General features: G+C 67.2%; 4 protein-coding genes across 5 annotated transcripts in view; 2 read left to right on the top strand and 2 right to left on the bottom strand.

Annotated features, from left to right (window-relative positions):
* LOC110478830 (spectrin beta chain, non-erythrocytic 2) overlaps positions 1-1,550 on the top strand; it is a 30,789-nt gene extending 29,239 nt beyond the window's left edge. Inside the window, exons 35-36 of the mRNA XM_085563644.1 lie at positions 750-792; positions 1,184-1,550. Coding sequence (XP_085419770.1) covers positions 750-792; positions 1,184-1,405 — 265 coding nt within the window. The 3' untranslated portion in view covers positions 1,406-1,550. The remainder of the gene's footprint in view (positions 1-749; positions 793-1,183) is intronic.
* An 830-nt stretch (positions 1,551-2,380) lies between these two features.
* On the top strand, positions 2,381-6,975 carry LOC146764815 (RNA-binding protein 4-like). 2 transcript variants are annotated; one of them, XM_085563560.1, is made up of 4 exons: positions 2,381-2,428; positions 3,859-4,280; positions 5,308-6,009; positions 6,470-6,975. In XM_085563560.1, the coding sequence occupies exons 2-3, from the start codon at positions 3,869-3,871 to the stop codon at positions 6,000-6,002; spliced, it is 1,107 nt and encodes a 368-aa protein (XP_085419686.1). In that variant the 5' UTR covers positions 2,381-2,428; positions 3,859-3,868; the 3' UTR covers positions 6,003-6,009; positions 6,470-6,975. The 2 variants fall into 2 exon arrangements, with proteins under 2 accessions (XP_085419686.1, XP_085419685.1); XM_085563559.1 differs by having other exon boundaries at positions 5,308-6,975.
* A 961-nt stretch (positions 6,976-7,936) lies between these two features.
* Positions 7,937-12,882, bottom strand: LOC110478824 (RNA-binding protein 14). Its single transcript, XM_085563511.1, has 3 exons — positions 12,456-12,882; positions 8,820-10,443; positions 7,937-8,452 (listed from the first exon to the last, which is right to left on the bottom strand). The coding sequence occupies exons 1-3, from the start codon at positions 12,799-12,801 to the stop codon at positions 8,245-8,247; spliced, it is 2,178 nt and encodes a 725-aa protein (XP_085419637.1). The 5' UTR covers positions 12,802-12,882; the 3' UTR covers positions 7,937-8,244.
* A 211-nt stretch (positions 12,883-13,093) lies between these two features.
* Positions 13,094-16,123, bottom strand: LOC144247948 (copper chaperone for superoxide dismutase). The gene is made up of 8 exons (XM_077789722.2): positions 15,906-16,123; positions 15,194-15,266; positions 14,972-15,109; positions 14,199-14,379; positions 14,046-14,106; positions 13,613-13,690; positions 13,371-13,474; positions 13,094-13,280 (listed from the first exon to the last, which is right to left on the bottom strand). The coding sequence occupies exons 1-8, from the start codon at positions 16,089-16,091 to the stop codon at positions 13,127-13,129; spliced, it is 975 nt and encodes a 324-aa protein (XP_077645848.2). The 5' UTR covers positions 16,092-16,123; the 3' UTR covers positions 13,094-13,126.
* Between the last annotated feature and the right edge of the window lie 2,611 nt (positions 16,124-18,734).

The following is an 18,734-nucleotide window of genomic DNA, read 5'->3' as shown; positions in this document are numbered from 1 at the left end:
GGGGAAAATTGGGGGAGAATGGGGGAAAATGGGGGGAATTGCGGGAAGAATGGGAGGAAATTTGGGAATAAATGGGGGAAGAATGGGGGGGAAATTGGGGGAAAATGGGGGGAAAATAGGGGATAAATGTGGGGAAATGGGTGGAGAATGGGGGGAAATTGGGGAGAGAATGGGGGGAGAAATGGGGGGAGAATAGGGGGAAATTGGGGGAGAATGGGGGGTGAATGGGGGAAGTGGGAAAATTTGGGATTAATGGGGGGAGAATGGGGGAAAAATTGAGGGGAAAATGGAGAGAATATGGGGGGAAATTGGGGGAAATTAGGGGAAAAATGGGGAGGAGATGGGGAAAGTGGGAGGGGAAATGGGAGGTAATTGGGGGGAATTGAGGGGGGAAATGGGGGAAAATTGGGGGAAATAGGGGAAGGGGGGGAAATGTGGGGGAAGATTGGGGAGACATGGGGGGAAATGGGGAGAAAATGGGGAGAAAAATGAGGCAGAAATGTGGAGGAGATGGAAAATTGCGGAGGAAAATGGGGTAAAAATGGGGGGAGCATGGGATGAAAAATGGGGAGAAAGGGAGAAAAAAATACAGAAATAATGGGACAGACTTGCAGGGAAATGTGTAAAAAATTGGGGAAATGGGGGAAGATGGGGAGGGGGGAGATGGGGAAAATGGGGGGACACAAGGGGGTCTCAAAGGGGCTGGGGGGGGTCCCGGCCCCCCTCAGGCTGATCCCAGCCCCCCCCAGGCTGAGCGATGGGAAGGAATTCCTGTTCCAGGCTAAGGATGAGGTGAGACCCCCATCCCCCCCATTCCTCGGGTGTCCCTGGGTGTCCCCTGGGTGTTCCCTAGGAGTCCCCTGGATGTCCCCTGGGTGTCCCTGGGTGTCCCCTGGGAGTTCCCAAGTGTCCCCTGGGTGTCCCTGGGTGTCCCCTGGGTGTCCCCTGGGTGTCCCCGGGTGTCCCCTGAGTGTCCCTGGGTGTCCTCCAGGTGTCCCCTGGGTGTCCCCTGAGTGTCCCTGGGTGTCCCCTGGGTGTCCCTGGGTGTCCCCAAGTGTCCCCGGGTGTTCCCGGGTGTCCCTGGGTGTCCCCGGGTGTCCCCTGGGTGTCCCCAAGTGTACCCGGGTGTCCCTGGGTGTCCCCCGCCCCCCCCGTGTCCCCACTGTCCCCGTGTCCCCCCCAGGCCGACATGGCCCTGTGGCTCCGGGGGATCGAAGCCGCCGCCGGGGCCGCGCTGGGTCCGGGGGGGCCCCGGGAGGGTCCGGGGGTCCCCGGGGGTCCCCCCAAGGGGATGTCGCGGGCCCTGAGCCTCCCCCCGGTGCCCCCCCCGGCCGAGGGAGCCCCCCGGGCCCGCGAGCCCAAGGAGAGGGAGAAACGCTTCAGCTTCTTCAAGAAGAACAAGTAGAGATTTTGGGGGGGGGTCCCACAGCCACGGAGGGACACGGGGGGACCCCGCGGGGGGGGCTCAGTGTGCCCCCCAAATCTCCCCCGTCCCGTCCCGGTGATGTCCCCGCGCAGCCCCCACCCCAATAAAGTGACTGAGACTGAGACTGGGGGGTCCGAGTGTGCTGGGGAGAGGTGGGGGGGAACTGGGAGGGACTGGGGGGAACTGGGATGGACTGGGAGGGATTGGGATGGAACTGGGATGGGACTGGGAGGGACTGGGAGAGATGGGATTTGAGTGGGGGGCTTTGGGATGCAGACTGGAGTTGGGGTGCGGGTGGAGATTGGGATGAGATTGGGATGGGATGGGATGGGATGGGATGGGATGGGATGGGATGGGATGGGATGGGATGGGATGGGATGGGATGGGATGGGATGGGATGGGATGGGATGGGATGGGATGAGCCGGTTTAGGAATGGAAGGGGGTTTCAGCAACAACCGGCGTGGGGCACTCCAGAGCTCCCAGTGCTCCCAGTAGGAACCTCCGCGCTCCCAGTGCTCCCAGTACGGACCCCAATGCCCCCAGTACCTCCAGCGCTGACAGTGCTCCCAGTACCCCCAGCGCCCCCAGTATTCCTAGCGCTTCCAATACCCCCAGCTCTCCCAGTTTGGCTCCCAGTGCTCCCAGTTTGGCTCTCAGCTCTCCCAGTTTGGCTCCCAGTGCTCCCAGTACGGCTCCCAGCTCTCCCAGTTTGGCTCCCAGTGCTCCCAGTACGGCTCCCAGCACACAACGCCCCCCCACCCCATGAATGGACCGCTCCCGCCCCCCCCGCAGCAGCCTCATAGACCGCTCCTCCCTCGCCCCGCCCCCTCCTTGCTGTGATTGGCTGCCTCCGCCTCATGGGCGGGCTCAACCGGCGGCTCGATGACCTCACGCTGCGGCGTTTGACGGACAGCACCGGCAGCCAATGAGCGCGCGGGAGGCGGGGCGGGGCCGGGAGACGCCGCCGCCATTTTGTGAGCAGCGCGCGGCGGACGGGGCAGGTGGGGGCGGGGGGGCCCGGGGGGGTTCGGGACCGGGACCGGGCCGGGACCGGGCCGGGACCGGGGGGACAGACGGGCCAGGCCCCGCCGGGGCGCCCGCCGGCCGCGGGGGATGCGACCCGGGACGGTTTGGGGGGGGGGGTGTTGGGCCTGTGGAGGGGAGGGGTTTGGGGGGGGGGTCCTCAGGTCTGAGGGGACTCAGACAGGAGGGGACAGAACGGGTTTGGGGGGGTCTGAGGGGTCTCAGCCCCGGGGGACAGGAGGGGTTTGGGAGGGTCTGAGGGGTCTCAGCCCCGGGGGACAGGAGGGGTTTGGGGGGGGTCTCAGACCTGAGGGGACAGGAGGGGTTTGGGGGGGTCTGAGGGGTCTCAGCCTCAAGGGGACAGAACGGGTTTGGGGGGGTCTGAGGGGTCTCAGACCTGGGGGGTTTTGGGGTTCGGGGCGCGGCTCTGCCCTGCGGGGGGTGCGGAGATTTTGGGGTGACTGGGGACCAGTCCTGCAGGAAAAGGGGTCACACACTTAGGTGGGTTTTCAGGGTTTCAGAGGTTTAAGGTGGTTTTTTTTGGGGTGTCGGAGGTTTAAGGTGGTTTTTTTTTTGAGGTGTATGTGGGCACAGTTTAGGAGAACAGCAGAGGTTTGGGGTGTTTATTTTGGGGGGGATTGGAGGTGTTTGAGGCTCCGCCCTGAAGGAGCAGAAGCAAAATATGGGGGGGATTTTGGGGTGTTTGAGGCTGTGTCCTGTGAGAGGGCCTCAGCCCTGGGGGTCTACCTTGGGGTTTGGGGGTTTCTGAGGGGATTTGGGGTGTTTGGGGCTGTGCCCTGAATGAGCAGGGGAAGAGTTTTGGGGTGTTTGTTTGAGGAGATTTGGGGTCTTTGGGACCACAGGCCCAGGGACACACACAGATGTTTGGGGGCTTTATTTGAGGGGTGTTTGGAGTCCAGCCCTGAGCACAGAGATTTGGGGTATTTGAGGAGGTTTTAGGATGTTTTGGGGCACAGCCCCAGGGACACACAGAGATTTGGGGTGTTACAAGGGATTTGGGGGCACAACCCTGGGCACACACATGGAGATTCAGGGCGTTTTATTTGGTGTTTTGGGGGGCACAGCCCCTGAGGTTTGAGGTGTTTGAGGAGGATTTAGGGAGTTTTTGGGCACAGCCCTGGGCACACACAGAGCGTCTCAGGCTGTTTCTTGGGGGATTTTGGGGCTGCTTTTGGGCACAGCCTCACACAGAGGCTTGGGCTGTTTCTTGCGGGGTTTCAGGGGGCACAGCCCTGGGCACACAGAGAGAGGTTTGGGGTGATTTAGGGGGTTTTAGGGTGCAGCCCTGGGCTTGGGCTGTTCCTCAGGGGTTTCAGGGCTGTGTGTGGGCTGTTCCTCGGGGGGTTTCGGGGCCGCTCGGGGCTCACGGCGGCGCTGTCCGGCGCAGGCGGGTCGCGATGGTGAAGCTGTTCATCGGGAACCTGCCGCGGGAGGCGACGGAGCAGGAGATCCGCTCCCTGTTCGAGCAGTACGGGAAGGTGCTGGAGTGCGACATCATCAAGAACTACGGCTTCGTGCACATCGAGGACAAGACGGCGGCCGAGGACGCCATCCGCAACCTGCACCACCACAAGCTGCACGGCGTCTGCATCAACGTGGAGGCCAGCAAGAACAAGAGCAAGGCCTCCACCAAGCTGCACGTGGGCAACATCAGCCCCGCCTGCACCAACCTGGAGCTGCGCGCCAAGTTCGAGGAGTATGGCCCCGTCATCGAGTGCGACATCGTCAAGGACTACGCCTTTGTGCACATGGAGCGGGCCGAGGACGCCGTAGAGGCCATCCGGGGGCTGGACAACACCGAGTTCCAAGGTGAGGCACGGGGCTGGGCGGCGGGAGGGCTCTGGACGTTCCCACCGGCCCCGTTCCGGGGTCGATCCTGGATGTGACCACGGCCGGCTCCGTGTGCCGTAAAGCGCCCTCGGGGCTCTGGGGTTGGTGTCGGTTGGTGCCCGCCCCGCCGCAGTTCCAGGGCCGCCCTCGCGTTGCGGCTGGAACGAGGGCAAGGGCTTGGGGGCTCTGGGCCGGGGAGGACGGGACTGACCCATCTCTGATTAACCAGCACGGCCGCCCCGCAGGAGGACCCCGACGGTGACGTCCTGTGCCGGGCCGGAGCAGCGGGTGACGCCAGGCTGCCTCCCGCCCTTGTAGCCTTGCCCAGCCTGGTAAGAGGGTGACGGAGGCGCCCGACCCCGCGCCCGGCGTCGCTCGGGCGCTTGACGGGGCCGAGCGGCCGGACTCGAGCCGCGGCGCTGGCGGCGGTGATGGCGAGCGCGTCTCCCGGCCGGGTGCTCAGGGCGGCGTCCGGAGCTTCACCCACGCGGCGGCGGGGCCGGACCGGGCGCTCCCGGCGCTGCCGGGGCTCCACACGTGCTGCTGCCCCCATTCCGGGCCTTCCCCAAAAAACAGCGACCCAGCCGGGCTGGCGCAGCTGCACCCAGAGCTGTCCCGGCCGCGTCCGCGCTTGGCTTTGCCTCGTGCCGCGCTCGGGCCAGGCCCCGTTCGCTCCGGGGTGCTTCCCGGTGTCGCATCCCTCTCGCTGCCGCTCCGGCGTTTTCCAGCGCGAACCTTTGCCGTCACATGGGGCCGGCAGTGCCGGGTCTGACCCCGGGCTGCCGGAGCTTTGCCGGGCTGGCCGGTGTGGCCGCGCTCGGCTGTGGCAGCACGTTCCGGTCAGCCGCTGTCCAGCGTCCATCTGGTGGCTCACGCTCGGTCCCGCAGCGGCTCTTCCCGCGCCGGTGGCTGCGGAGGGCTTGGGGGGGTGGCAGCCGGTCCCGTCCTGTCCCAGCGGTGCCCCGGCACGGCCACACTGACCCTGCCTCTCGCGTCTCTCCCCAAGGCAAGCGGATGCGCGTGCAGCTGTCCACCAGCCGCCTGCGGACGGCGCCCGGGATGGGAGACAAGAGCGGCTGCTACCGCTGCGGGAAGGAGGGGCACTGGTCTAAGGAGTGCCCGGTGGATCGCCCGGGGCAAGTGGCGGACTTTGCCGAGGCCTATAACGAGCAGTACGGAGCCGTGCGCACTCCCTACACCGCGGGCTATGGGGAGACCGTGTATTACGATGAGGCCTACGGCGGGATGGCCGACTACTACAAGCGCTACCGCGTCCGCTCCTACGCCACGGCCTCGGCGTACGACGCCTACGCGGAGCAGACCATGGCCCAGTACTCCCAGTATGCCCAGTACTCCCAGGTCCAGTCCTCCGCCATGGCCGCCACCACGGCCATGGCCGGCCGCATCCCCACCACCTTAGACGCGTACGACCGAGCGCTGCTGCCCACCCCGGGCGCGGCGGCCGCCGTCGCCGCCGCCGCCGCCACCGCCGCGGCCGCCGCCGCGTCCTCCACATATTACACCCGGGACAGGAGCCCCCTGCGCCGCACGGCCGCCGCGGCCGGCACCGTCGGAGAGGCGTACACGTACGAGCGTGGGCAGCTGTCGCCCGTCTCCTCGGTGGCCCGGGCGTCCCTCTACGACATGCAGCGCTTCGGGCGGGACCCGTACGCGGACCGGGCGCGATACTCCGCCTTTTGAGCCGGAGGTGAGCGCGTTGGTGGCTCTTGGCACTGCGGGGGGGCCCCGCCGCCGGTGTTCCCGGTTGTGCCAGTCGTTTGAGGCGGGTGACGGGTCACGCTGACACGGACGGGCCCCATGGGCGTTAAAGCCCAGCCGTGGCGAGGAGGTGCCGTGGTGAGGAGAGCGGTGCTGGTGTCACTCTCACGGATGTAACTCACGTTCCTGCTGGGCTGGGCGCCGTCCCGGCGCAGTCCCCGCGGGGTGGGGGGTTCCCACAGAGCCCCCGGCCCGGGGGCAGCTCCTGCTCGCACGGGCTATGCCCGGGTCCCGGCGGGCCCAGGGTCCGAGGGGCCGGAGCCCCGCCGCTGCTCCACGTCAGGACTCTCTTGCTCCCAGGAAGCCGCAGCTCCCCAGGGCACCGGGGCTCGGCACAGTTCCGGATCGGCCCCGGGAGCACCTGCGCCAACTCCTCTTTTCTCTTACAGGTAAGATTTGTGCGGCTGGACGTCGGGGTCCCGTCGCACGCCGACTCGGCGCCGCGCGTCTCGGGCCGCGCCGGGTGCCACCGCCGCCGCGTGCCGCTCCCGGGCCCGTTCCTTACGGACACGCGGCTCTTCCTCAGCCTGGGCAGGATTAGCTCAGCCCCTCCCCTAGCTTCCCCCGCCCCCCTGGGCAGGATTTTGCTTTTCCAGGTAGTTTTGGGTCCCCACCCCAGGCTCAGGCGTGAGCGCGCAGCCGCAGCCGTCCCCCAGCGCCAGCTTTGCTTTGCTTCGCCGCCCCCTCGCTCCCCCGGAGCTTTTCCCGAGTCGTCGTTTTGTCTTTTTTTTTTTTCCTTTATTTTTTAAGAGGGTGAATAATCCAGTGGTAGGTTCTTAGCCCAACGCTGTAGCTGACCAGAGGCCGCCGCGCCGGTGGGGGTGGAACCCCCCGAGTGATTTAGAGTCCCCTGACCCCACTTTCCGGTAAAATAAAACTCAAAATTTTTCACAAACGGCGCTGGCTCCGCCCCCGGTTCTTCCTCTGCACTCATGTCCCCCCAGAACACGGCACGGAACCTTCTGGACTCCCTGGTGTTGTCTGTGCCCTGCCTGGCTCTCCTATGCACACCAGAGCCCCCGGGGAGGGGCTGCTGCAAATGGGAACACCCCCAAAACGGTCCTGGGGTCCCCCAAAGGGGCACCCAGGGGTGACAGAGGGGTTTTAACCCCCAGCTCTTCCTCCTTTCATGGGTGAGTGGCAGGAGCTGCCACTTAACCTGACCAGGGCTAATTAGTCTGCAAACTGCCTTGTTTGAACCAAACTGCTTCATATTGTCCCCAAAGTGGCTCGTTTGTCCCCAGACTGTTCCTGCCTCTTGGTGTTCAGCAATTAAGGCCATTAAGCCCAGGACATGCCTTTGGTGATGCTGCCATTTCTGCCTCACCAGCGCTGATAGGTGCCGTGGTCACCCGCGGGTGCTGCCATCGCCACACTTGGGGCCAGTCCCAGGGGTGTGTGGCCACCCTGGAAATCAGGGGAGAAGCGTCAGATCCTCCTGCCTGGCTGTTTACCGCGGTGGTTAATGAGCCTCATCCATCCCTCCTGTGGTGGCACAGCCGGACTGGGCCGTGACTGGTCCCTGGGGAGAGATGGGGACAGGAAGAATCTGCATGTGGTGGTGACGCTGGTACCTGGCACGGCATGCACCACCCCTCAAAACTAGCTTTCCTCACCCAAAATGAGCCCTGGCAAAGGTTGGTGCTGGTGCTCTGGTGTTGTGGCAGGGCAGCGTCTGGCACTTCTGCTGCCGGCTCTGAATGCTGCTCGTTTCCAAATCCACTCCTCCATGGTGGGAAAGCAGCCCCATCACCGGGAGCACCATCAACCAGGGCTGGGTGATGATGGTGGCACTGGGAGGTGCCCCCAGGGGTGGGAGTGGACCCCAGGACTGGGAAAGAACCAGGCGGGAGGCATCGGGCACCGGAGCAGACCTCAGTGTTTATTTACAGTCATAAAAAACCCCCGTCATCCTGCCGGGCCTGACGCTGGAAACGGGGAATTCACCCAAAAAATGGGACAACTCATGGTATAAAAGATTCTGAGCCTGCAACCATTGCGGGTTATGAACTGGCACCGAGCGCCTGCAGGGGATGAACCGTGCAGCCACTGCCAACCATAACCGCGGAACCTTCTAAAAAATTCCAACAGTAAAACCAGAAAGAATCGGCTGAAAAAGAACCGTCCGTGCCCCAGCGGGGCGGCGAGCGGGGCCGCGGCCGGCTCAGAGGCGGCGCTGGTAGCCCGAGTGGATGCGGGCAGGGGGCAGGTAGTCACTGTAGCCACCCGAGTAGCGGGCGTACTCGCTGTGCGCGTCTGGCAGGCGGCGGTAGTCCAGCGGGGACTTGGTGGGCGAGCGGCGGTACGCCAGCGGCGAGTCCGCTAAGCGCCGGTAATCGGCCAGCTCGGACAGACGGCGCTCGGAGCCGTACCTGGGCGAGAGAAGAGAGCGGGATCAGCCGGGGGGATGGCGCCCAGATCTGCCCGCGGCGGCGACACCGCGTCCCGCCCGGGGACGCACCGCGATGGGCAAAGCCGGCGCAGGACAGGATCGGACACCGGATGCCGCGGAGGCCCCGCTGTTGTGCCACCGCCTCCCCTCACCCACACCAAGCCACCGTCCCCTCCCCGGGATCTGCGCGGCGCGAGCGGAGCCATGGCGCCCACCGCGCCGGGCGATAGCGAACCGCGCCGGTGCCACGTGGCGCCGGTCAAGCCGCGAGCGGTGTGCCGGAGCCCGGCAAGCCGGCGAGCAGCGGGAGGCAGGGGCGGGGGTCGGTGCCCCGCCCGGCACCGTACCTTTTAGCCAGAGAGGACGATTTTTTGTACGGGTCGTCGTAGGCGGCGCTGCGAGGCGGGGAGAGGCGGGTGCGCTCGTACGGCGGTGCAGCGGCGGCCTGTGCCAGGCCCAGGTAGGAGCCCGCCGGCTGCCCCAGCTGGCTCGGCCCGTCGTAGGCACTGCCCGGCTGGGCTCGGTACGCGGCCGCCAGCGCGGCGGAGGACGGCTGCTGCGCTGGGTAGGAGGCCGCCATGGCGCCGGAGGCCTGCGCCCGATACGCGGCCGTCAGCGGGGCAGAGGCCTGCGCCTTGTAGGAGGCGGCGGCGACGGCGGCCTGGCTGCCGTAGGACGCGGCCAGCGAGGAGCCCGTCTGCGCGCCGTAGCCGGCGGGGAGCGCGGCAGCCGCGGGCTGGCTGCCGTAGGACGCGGGCAGGCCCGTGGCGGGCTGGGCGCCGTACGAGGCTGAGTGGCCCACGGCGGGCTGGGCGCCGTACGAGGTGGACAGCGCAGGTTGGGCACCGTAGGAGGCAGAGTGGCCGGCCACGGGCTGGTAGGCAGCGGCGGCGTGACCTGCCACGGCCTGGGTGCTGTAAGAGCTGGCGTGCACCGCCACGGCCTGGGCGCTGTACCCGGCAGACAGCACAGTGCCGGGCTGGGCGCCGTAGGAGCCGGCGTGGCCATCCATGGGCTGGGCGCCGTAGGAGCCTGCGGCCAGCTGGGTGCCGTAGGATGCCACGTGCACAGCCACGGCCTGGGTGCTGTAGGAGCCGGCGGAGCCGGCAGCGGGCTGGGCGCCGTAGGCGGCGATGGCGGGCTGGGCGCTGTAGCCGGCTGAGTAGCCTGAGGCGGGCTGGGCGCTGTAGGAGGAGGCCAGGGCAGCGGACTGGACGCCGTAGGAGCTGAGGGAGTTGGCGGCCGCGGGCTGCGCGCCGTACGATGCGGCAGCGGCGGGCTGGGCGCCGTAGGAGCCGAGGGAGTTGGCGGCAGCGGGCTGAGTGCCCGCGGCGCCCAGGGAGCCGACCGAGGGCTGGGAGCGGTAGGCGCTGCCCAGCGAGGCCGAGGGCTGCGCTCGGTACGCGGCGGCCTGGCCCGTGGTGGGCTGCGGGCGGTACGCCACGCCCAGGGAGGCCGAGGGCTGGGCTCGGTACGTGGCCCCCAGCGAGGCCGAGGGCTGGGCGCGGTAGGCGGCCGGCTGCGCCGTCATGGGGAGCGGCACCGCCGCGTAGCCGGCGCGGGTGGGCGAGCGCCGCAGCGGGCTGCGGTCCCTGCCAAAGTAGGAGGGGGATGAGGGCCGGGGCTGCGTGTCGAAGGCGTCGTACTTGGCGCCGAAGCGCTGCTGGTAATCGTACAGGGAAGGGGTGGCGGCGTAGCCGGCGCCCGTGGCCGAGGGGAAGGCGGCGTCGGCCGCCCGGCGCTGCTGGTCGAAGCCCTCGATCTTGGGCTGGAACTTCTCGCGGTACTCGAGGCCGATGCGTTTGGTCTTGTCGACGCTGAGGGCGGGCGGCGGCGCCTGGCCCGTGCCCTTCTTCTGCACGTTGGTGGAGAGCTCCACGTTCACCCGGCGCCCCTTCACCTCCTTCCCATTTAGGTTTTCGATGGCAACTTTAGCATCGGCTTCGTTCTCCATGTGCACAAAGGCATAGTCTGACAAAGCAGCAGAGAGAGCAGTGAGGGGAGAAAACACAACTCGTTACAGGAGCCAGCGCTAACGAGCCGTGCGGCGGCAGCGGGACGGGCGCAGGACGGGCGCTGCCGGCCCCGGGACGGCGCTGCCGGCCCCGCTCGCCGGAGAAGACACGACCCCCACCATCGGCTCTGCCCCACGCTCGTTTGGTCGCGGTCCCCCCCGGCGTCCCCCAGCTCACAGCCTCCCCCAGCCCGCCTGGCTCCCTCCGTGCCCCCTCCCAGCCCTCCCTGGCACATGGGGACCAAGGGCCCGGGCTGGGCTGGCAGTGCCAGCAGCTGGGCTCAGGGGACGTCCTGGCAGTGAGCGGAGCAAAGCTGAGAGAACCGGCGCCAGCACAGAGAGTGGGACAGGAAGGGGGAGAAAGCGGGGACAGAAAAAGACAAGGACAGAGACGGCAACAGGGACTTAAGACAGAGAAGAAGATGAGGGAGAAGAGGGGAGGAGGGAGGGAAGGAAGGGCCTGAGCACCCCCGGTGAGCGCCCGGCCATGGCGAGGAGCCAGCCCCACACGGCACAACCGCGGCTTGGCAGCGCAGCGGCGTCTGAGGACAGCGAGGGGCAGGGAAGCAGGACCTGGTGGCAGCTCTGGTGGCTGCCTGTGGCACTTGGCCCAGCAGGTTTGGGGGCTGGATGCCCCCATGGTGGTCAGGGGGTCACCCCCGTGGCACGACGGGTCCGGGGCCGGCACAGGGCAGGCGGGCAGCGACCCCGTGGCGTTCCCCTGCAGTCACAGACCAAGACCACCGAACACTGACAACCCACCCAAGGGTGTGTGGTGTGCTGGGAGCATCACTGGCCAAGCAAACCCATCCCAGACCCCTGAGCACCAGTACCATATCCCCCTCTCCTTTGTCCCCCCGGTGCCATCCCAGCCCCCTAGTTCCTGTCCCACATCCACATGTCCCACTCTGGAAGCCCAAAGAGGGGACGTGCCCTCCATGTCACCCCAGCCCTGCTGCCACCAGCTGGGGGTGGCCGTGGCACCCCCAAACCCGAGGGGAGGCCGGGCAGGTTCTGCTGGGCTGTGCTGGTGGCTGTGACCTGGGACGAGAGCAGAGGAACAATGTCCCCCTCCCGTGGGCAGGGGCACGCGGGCACCGCGGGGACATCACTGGGACTCCAGGGTGGGCTGAGAAGGGATGAGACGACAGCAGGGCCAGGGGGAGGGAAGTGGAGTGACAGCTGTCAGTCCATCAGTGCGACACGGGTGACGCCTGAGCTGGGGGAGGTGGGTGACCCCACCAGGCTGTGTTGGGGGTCCGCAGTGTGAAGCCATCGAACCCCTCGGGGGTTTCACGGGGTGCTCAGTGCACTCCCAGCTCTGTGTCCGAGCGTGTCTGCGGAGGCCAGGCCATGGCCTGGGGATGGTTTGGTCACACAGGTGGCAGCAGTGGGCAGGGAGTGGTGATGGCACAGAACAAAGCTGCCAGGAAGGGGGAAATGGGGGTGTTCAGGAGCGTGGGGAGCCCACCCGGGCCACTTGAGAGAGGGTGAGGAGGTTAGCCAGAAAAGGAACAGTGTGGAGATTTGAGGGTACGGCCCCAGCTGGGGTGTGGGGAGGCGCTTGCAGAGCACGAGGCCGGCTGCAGGAGGGTTCCCGGGGCAGTCCCGGGCCCGGGGCACCCACAGGGGCTGGCACAGTCCCAGCCGAGCCCGGGAGAGGCGATCGAACACACGTGGCTGCCATAGGGGGGGTGGGTTAAGGGGTCTGTACCGCCCACACGGGCGGGCGGAGGCGCTGCGGGAGGACGTGGCTGGCACGGGGGGGGTTACGGGAGCTCACTCGGCTCGCACGGCCCCGCTGGGGGCAGGGGGGAGGCGGCAGGAATCCCCCAGCCCCGCGCCGGGCTGCGGGCGGCGGCGGCGCCGCAGGCGGACGGAACTCGGGAGCCGCGGGTCCCCGGAACTCGGGAGCCGCGGCTCTCCCGGCGGCGCGGGCCGAGCCGGGCGGCGGCGGCGGCTCCGGTACCTTTCACCACGTCGCACTCCACCACGGGGCCGTACTGCTGGAAGAGCGAGCGCAGCTCGCCGCTCGTGCACGCGGCCGACACGTTCCCCACGAAGATCTTGCAGGTGTTGGTGGGGCGCGGGCGGGACGGCTCCACCACGATGCGGCGGCCGTGCAGCTGGTGCCCGTTGAGCTGCGCGATGGCGCGCGCGGCCGCCGCCTCGTCCCGCAGGTGCACGAAGGCGAACTGCTTCATCAGGGCGACGCCCAGCACCGGCCCCGCGGCGCCCGCGAACAGCTCGCTCAGCTCCTCCGCCGTCGCCTCCTCGGGGACGTTGCCCACGAAGAGTTTGATGCCGGGACGCATCGCGGCGGGGATGGCGGCGGGGAGAGCGGCGGGGACGGGACAGGCGGCGGCGGCGGCGGCTTCAAAATGGCGGCGGTTCCTGGGGGCGGCGGGGGCGGCGCCGCGCGCAGCGCGCCTGCGTGCCGTGCGCACCGCCCCGCCGCAGCGCGCCTGCGTGCCGTGCGCACCGCCCTGCCTCTGCGTGCCGTGTGCACCGCCCTCCCTTTTCCCGCCGCGTTAGCCCCGCCCACATCTCCTTAATCCCCGCCCCCGCCCGCTCTGGCCACGCCCCCCTTAAAGGAGCCGCAGCCGCTCGGAGCGAGGGGGGTTTATTGGAGGGGGGCTCCTACAGGTGCGGGCTGGGGGTCTCCATGGGGGTCCCCGGGGCAGCCCCACGGCTGCGCTCGCGCTCCTCCCAGAGGGTGACGCCGTCGCAGGAACAGACGCGTTTGGGGTTCTGGAAGAGCCCGGCCGCCCGGGCCACCACGCCACAAGCCAGCCTGGGGACACGGGAGGGTCAGAGGGGGTGACCCCACAAAGACCCCCCCCCCCCAAAAAAAAAACCCCCCTGGAGCCCCCGCAGCGCTCACCCCCGGCCCGAGTTGCCGGTGACGCGGGACAGCGGGTGGGACCCCCGGCCCAGGTCGTCCTCGCCCTCGGCCACCACCACGGAGCGGCCGATGATGTCCCAGACCTGGAGAGGGGGACTTGGGGGGTCACAACCCCATAGAGACCCCCCCCCAAATTGGGGACAGACGTTCCCCGGTGATGGGGCACAGCCTGGACCCCCCAGCCGGGGTCAGACTCCCCCCCCCCAGCCCCCAATTCCCACCTTCAGCTTCGAGTCCTCAATTCGGAACCGGGCATGGCCCTCAGCATCTGCCCAGATGTTCCCCAGGTCCCCGGCGTGCTGGGGGGGAGGGGGGTCAGGAGCCCCCCAAAACTCACAGAGCACCCCCAGCCCCACAGAGACCCCCTGAAACCCACAGAGACTCCCCCAAACACTCCAGAGACCCCCCTCCAAATCCCCTCACTGCACCAAAAATCCCACAGAGCACCCCCCGACCCATCATTGTCCCCCCAAACTCCTCCAAGACCACCCCAAATCCTCCAGAGACCTCCCAGAGACCCCCCAAATTCTTTCATTGCTCCCCCAAATCCCCTCCAAGGCCACCCTAAACCCTCCAGAGACCTCCCAAATCCCCTCACTGCCCCCCCAAACCCCTCCAAGACCCCCCCCAAATACCCCCCCAGCCCCAGCTCACCCTGTGCTCGTCCCGGGGTCCCCCGTGGGTCTCCCCGTCGGGGTTGAAGTGGCCCCCGCAGCTGTTTTTGGGGGGACAGGATGGGATATGGGGGTGAAATTGGGGGTCCCCACCTCCTGTACCCCCTCCCCGCGGCCCCCCTACCCCTCTCACCTGTCACAGGGGTCCGAGAGGTCCCCGAATTCGTGGATGTGGAGCCCGTGGGGGCCGGGGGGGAGCCCGGCCACGGCGCCGTCCACGAGGCAGCGGCCGGGGGAGAGCTGCAGGAACCGGAGCAGCCCCCGGACCCCCCCGGGACCCCCCAGCGCCGCCACCGCCGCTCCCCCGGGGGGAGCTGGGGGGGCACGTCAGGCTCCGGTACCCCCGAACCCCCCCCCGGACAAAAACAACCTCAGGGAGCCCAAAATGTCCCCCAAAACTGAGCCCAGAGCCCAGGCAGGGACCCCAGAACCTCCCCAGGAGCACCCAGCGCTGCTCAGGATCCCCCCAAAACCTTCTGTGACCCCCAAATCCTCCCAGGATCCCCCCAAAACCTTCTGTGACCCCCCCAAACCTTCCCAGGATCCCCCCAAAACCTTCTGTGACCCTCAAACCTTCCCAGGATCCCCCCCAAAACCTTCTGTGACCCCCCAGAAACCTTCTGTGACCCCCAGACCCTCCCAGGATCCCCCCAAAACCCACTGTGACCCCCCAAAAACCCCACTATAACCCCCCAAAATCTTCTGTGACCCACTCAAACCCCCTCTGTGACCCCCCCAAACCCCCCCAAAAACCCCTCTCACCCTCAGGGGAGCCCCCCAAGCCCTTGAGCACAACCCCCAAAACCCCAACCCCCCAAATCCCTGATTGTGCTGAGCCACAGCAGCACCCAAACCCCACTGGGACACCCCCAAACCCTTCCAGGACCCCCCCAAACCCCCACTGACCCTCGGCGGAGCCCCCCATGCCCTTGAGCACGGCCCTGCACCCCGAATTCTCCAGCAGCTCCTGCACTCGCTCGGCCGCTGCCGTGGTCTCCACCAGCACCGACTGCTCCTGGGGCCGCAGCTCCAGCAGCTTCACCTCTGGGGGGGCACAGCGGGGCTCTAGGGGGTCCCCCAAACCCTGGGGGGGTCCCCGGGGTCTGGGGGAGGGCTCGGGGGTCTCACCGGGAGCCGCGTCCAGCGCTGCCCGCACGGCATCGGCACAGCCCTGGCAGCTCATCTCCACCGAGAACTCCAGCTGGGGGGAAAAGGGGGGGTTCGCGCCCCGAAATTGGGGGGGAAGAGGGGAAAACGGGGCAGAAATGAGAGGGGGAATGTCGGCAGCTCGAAAAATGGGGGGTGAAAGGGGAGCCCCAAAAGTGGAGGGGAAGGAGCCCAGAACCCGCAGAGCTGCCAGGAAGGGATTCTGCACCCCCAAAAGTTGTTCTTGGGGCTCTGAACCCCCAAACCCGCCCGGCCAGGGTGTCCTGCACCCCTCTACAGGGGTACAGCACCCCTGAAAGTGCTTCTCGGGGGGTCCTGACCCCCCAAACCCCCCCGGAGGGGTCCTGTACCTCCAAAACTGCCAGGGATGAGGCTCTGAACCCCCAAACCCCCCCTGGAGGGGTCCTGTACCTCCAAAACTGCCAGGGATGAGGCTCTGAACCCCCAAATCCCGCCGGCGAGGGGGTCCTGCACCCCTAAAAGTGCTTCTCGCGCGTCCCCGGACCCCCAAACCCCCCTCGCGAAGGCTCCCGCACCCCAAAAGCGCCGCGGGCGGAATTCTGCACCCCCAAACCTCCCCAAAGCCGAGCGTTTCACCCCCGAGCCGCCCGTCCTCCGCTCCCCGAGCCCTCGAGTCCCTCCGCCCGCCCGGTCCCGTCCCGGGGGTCCCGACCCGGCAGCTGCTCCCGGCGGCCGCCGGCGCCGCCATGGCCGCGGACTCTGACCCGGAACGTCTCTCGCGCGCCCGCTCTGCCGCCGGACCGGATACGGCCGCACTGGGGGGGGGGAAGGGTTTGGCGGTCGCACCACTTCCGGCGTCCTGTCGCCATGGCAACGGCGCGGGGTCCGGAACGGGCATTCAGGGAGTTTTGAGGGGGATTTTGGGGGTCCCGAAGGGTTTTGGTGGCTTAGGGGGGGTTCTGGGAATGCCGCAGTGGGAATGGCGGCGTCCTGTGGGACGCAGTGGGGTTTTGGGGGGCTGCAGGGGTCAGGGGGTTCATCCCGCCCATAGGGACAAAGCAAGGACCCCCCAAAATCCCCTTGGAGTGTGTCCCCCAAAATGATCAGCACTTCCCCCTTCGATCCCCCCTCAATTCCGTGGGGCAATAGTTGAAAAAACCCCAAAACATTTATTTGCCCCAAAATGAGCACGGACACGGCTGAGGGAGGAAATGTGGGGATCACCGGGGTGGGAATAGGACACCCCAAAAATTATGAACCCCCTACCGGGGGTGAGAGCCCGTCCAGAGGCTCAGAGCCCCCCAAAACCAGATACCAGCCCCCCGCCAAGGACCCAGAGCCCCCCAAATCAGGGCTCAGCCCACTAAATCAAAGCTTAGCTCCCCCAAAAGAGGACTCAGCACCCCCCAAATCAGGATTCAGGCCCCTCAAATCAGGCTCAGCACCCCCTAAAGTGCTCAGAGTCCCCAAATCAGGGACCAGGAACCCCCAAATCAAGGGTCAGGACCCCCCAGAGGGCTCAGAGCTTCTCAAATCAGGGTTTAGCACCCCCAAAGTGCTCAGAGGGCCCCCAAATGAGGGCTCAGCCCCCCCAAATCAGGGTTCAGGACCCCCAAATCAGGGTTCAGGACCCCCAAGTCAGGTTCAGCACACACCAACGTGCTCAGAGCCCCCCAAATGAGGGCTCAGCCCCCCCAAATGAGGGTTCAGGACCCCCAAATGAGGGCTCAGCCCCCCCAAATGAGGGCTCAGCCCCCCCAGATCAGGGCTCAGCATCCCTGAAGTGCTCAGAGCCCCCCACATGAGGGCTCAGTCCCCCCAAATCAGGGTTCAGGACCCCCAAGTCAGGTTCAGCACCCACCAACGTGCTCAGAGCCCCCCAAGATGAGGGCTCAGAGCCCCCCAGCGCTCAGCCCAGCCCCTCCCGGACCTGCTGCACCAGCCGGGCCCTCACGGCGCGTCCCTCCCGCGCCCCCGGCCCGGGGGGCGGCGGCGGCTGCGGGGGGGGCTCGGGGTGGGCGGGGGCGGGCGGGAGCCCCTCGGGGGGCTCCAGGGGGACGCGGCGGCGCAGGGCGATGTTGTGCAGGATGCAGCAGGCCAGGAAGATCTGGCAGACCTTGGGGGGGCTGTACTGGAGCCCCCCGCCCGCCAGGCAGCGGAAGCGGCGGCGCAGCAGCCCCAGGGTGCGGCGCAGCGGGGCCAGGCTGCGCGCGTGCAGCGCGTTGTAGCGCAGCTCGGCCGCGCCCCGCGGGCCCGAGATCGGCGTCAGCAGCCACGGCTTCAGCGGGTACGAGCGGTCACCTGCGGGGGAACACACCTGAGTTACACCTGGAGTGGTGGGGATGCGCCTGAGTTACACCTGGGGTGGCAGGGACACACCTGAGAGTGGCAGGGGCACACCTGAGTTACACCTGGTGCACCAGGGACACACCTGAGTTACACCTGGGGTGGCAGGGGTACACCTGAGTTACACCCAGAGCAGCAGGGGCACACCTGAGTTACACCCAGAGCAGCAGGGGCACACCTGAGTTACACCTGGGGTGGCAGGGACACACCTGGAGCACCCCCAGCTCACCAGGGTCACCCCCAGGCTAACCCCAGCCGTCAGTGGGTGTGTGCAGAGACCCCCCAGACCACCCCTAGGTCACCCCCGTATTCCCGAGACCCCCAGGGACCCCCTGACCCCCAAACCCACCTCCCCCAACACCCAGACCCTATCCTTCGATAAGCCATCATCTTTGGGATCCCCCCACCCCCCAAACCCACCTCCCCCAGCAGCCAGACCCCCTCCTTCCATCCTAGACCCCCCTCACCCAACACCCAGACCCTATCCTTCGATAAGCCATCATCTTTGGGATCCCCCATCACCCCAAACCCCCCTCACCCAACACCCAGACCCTATCCTTTGATAAACCATCATCTTTGGGACCCCATCACCCCCCAAAGCCCCTCACCCAGCAGCCAGACCCTATCCTTCGATAAGCCATGACCTCTGGCATCCCGCATCACCCCAAACCCCCCCAAAGCCCCTCACCCAGCAGCCAGACCCTATCCTTTGATAAACCATCATCTTTGGGACCCCATCACCCAACACCCAGACCCTATCCTTCGATAAGCCATGATCTTTGGGATCCCATCACCCCCCAAAGCCCCCCAAACCCCCCTCACCCAACACCCAGACCCTATCCTTCGATAAGCCATGATCTTTGGGATCCCATCACCCCCCAAAGCCCCCCAAAGCCCCTCACCCAGCAGCCAGACCCCCTCGGGCCTGCTGCCCTCCATGAGGCGCGCCAGGGCCGAGTTCTCGAGCACGGTGGCGTTGGCGCACGAGCCGGGGAATTTGGCCACCACGTTGGTGATGTGGCCGCGGCGGTCGCACACCACCTGCATGTTGATGGAGTGGAAGTCGGCGGCGTTGCGGAACAGCGGCTCGTTGTCCGCCGGCGCCCGCAGCGCCACGTGCATGGCGCCCACCAGCCCCAGCACCCCGGGCAGCGCCGCCGGGTCCCGGGGCGGAACGGGCGCCGGCGGGAAGGCG

Source organism: Lonchura striata, chromosome 31 (genome assembly GCF_050655825.1).
Source record: "Lonchura striata isolate lonStrDom1 chromosome 31, ASM5065582v1, whole genome shotgun sequence".
NCBI lineage: Eukaryota > Metazoa > Chordata > Aves > Passeriformes > Estrildidae > Lonchura > Lonchura striata.
This window is presented reverse-complemented; position numbering and strand designations above follow the sequence as displayed.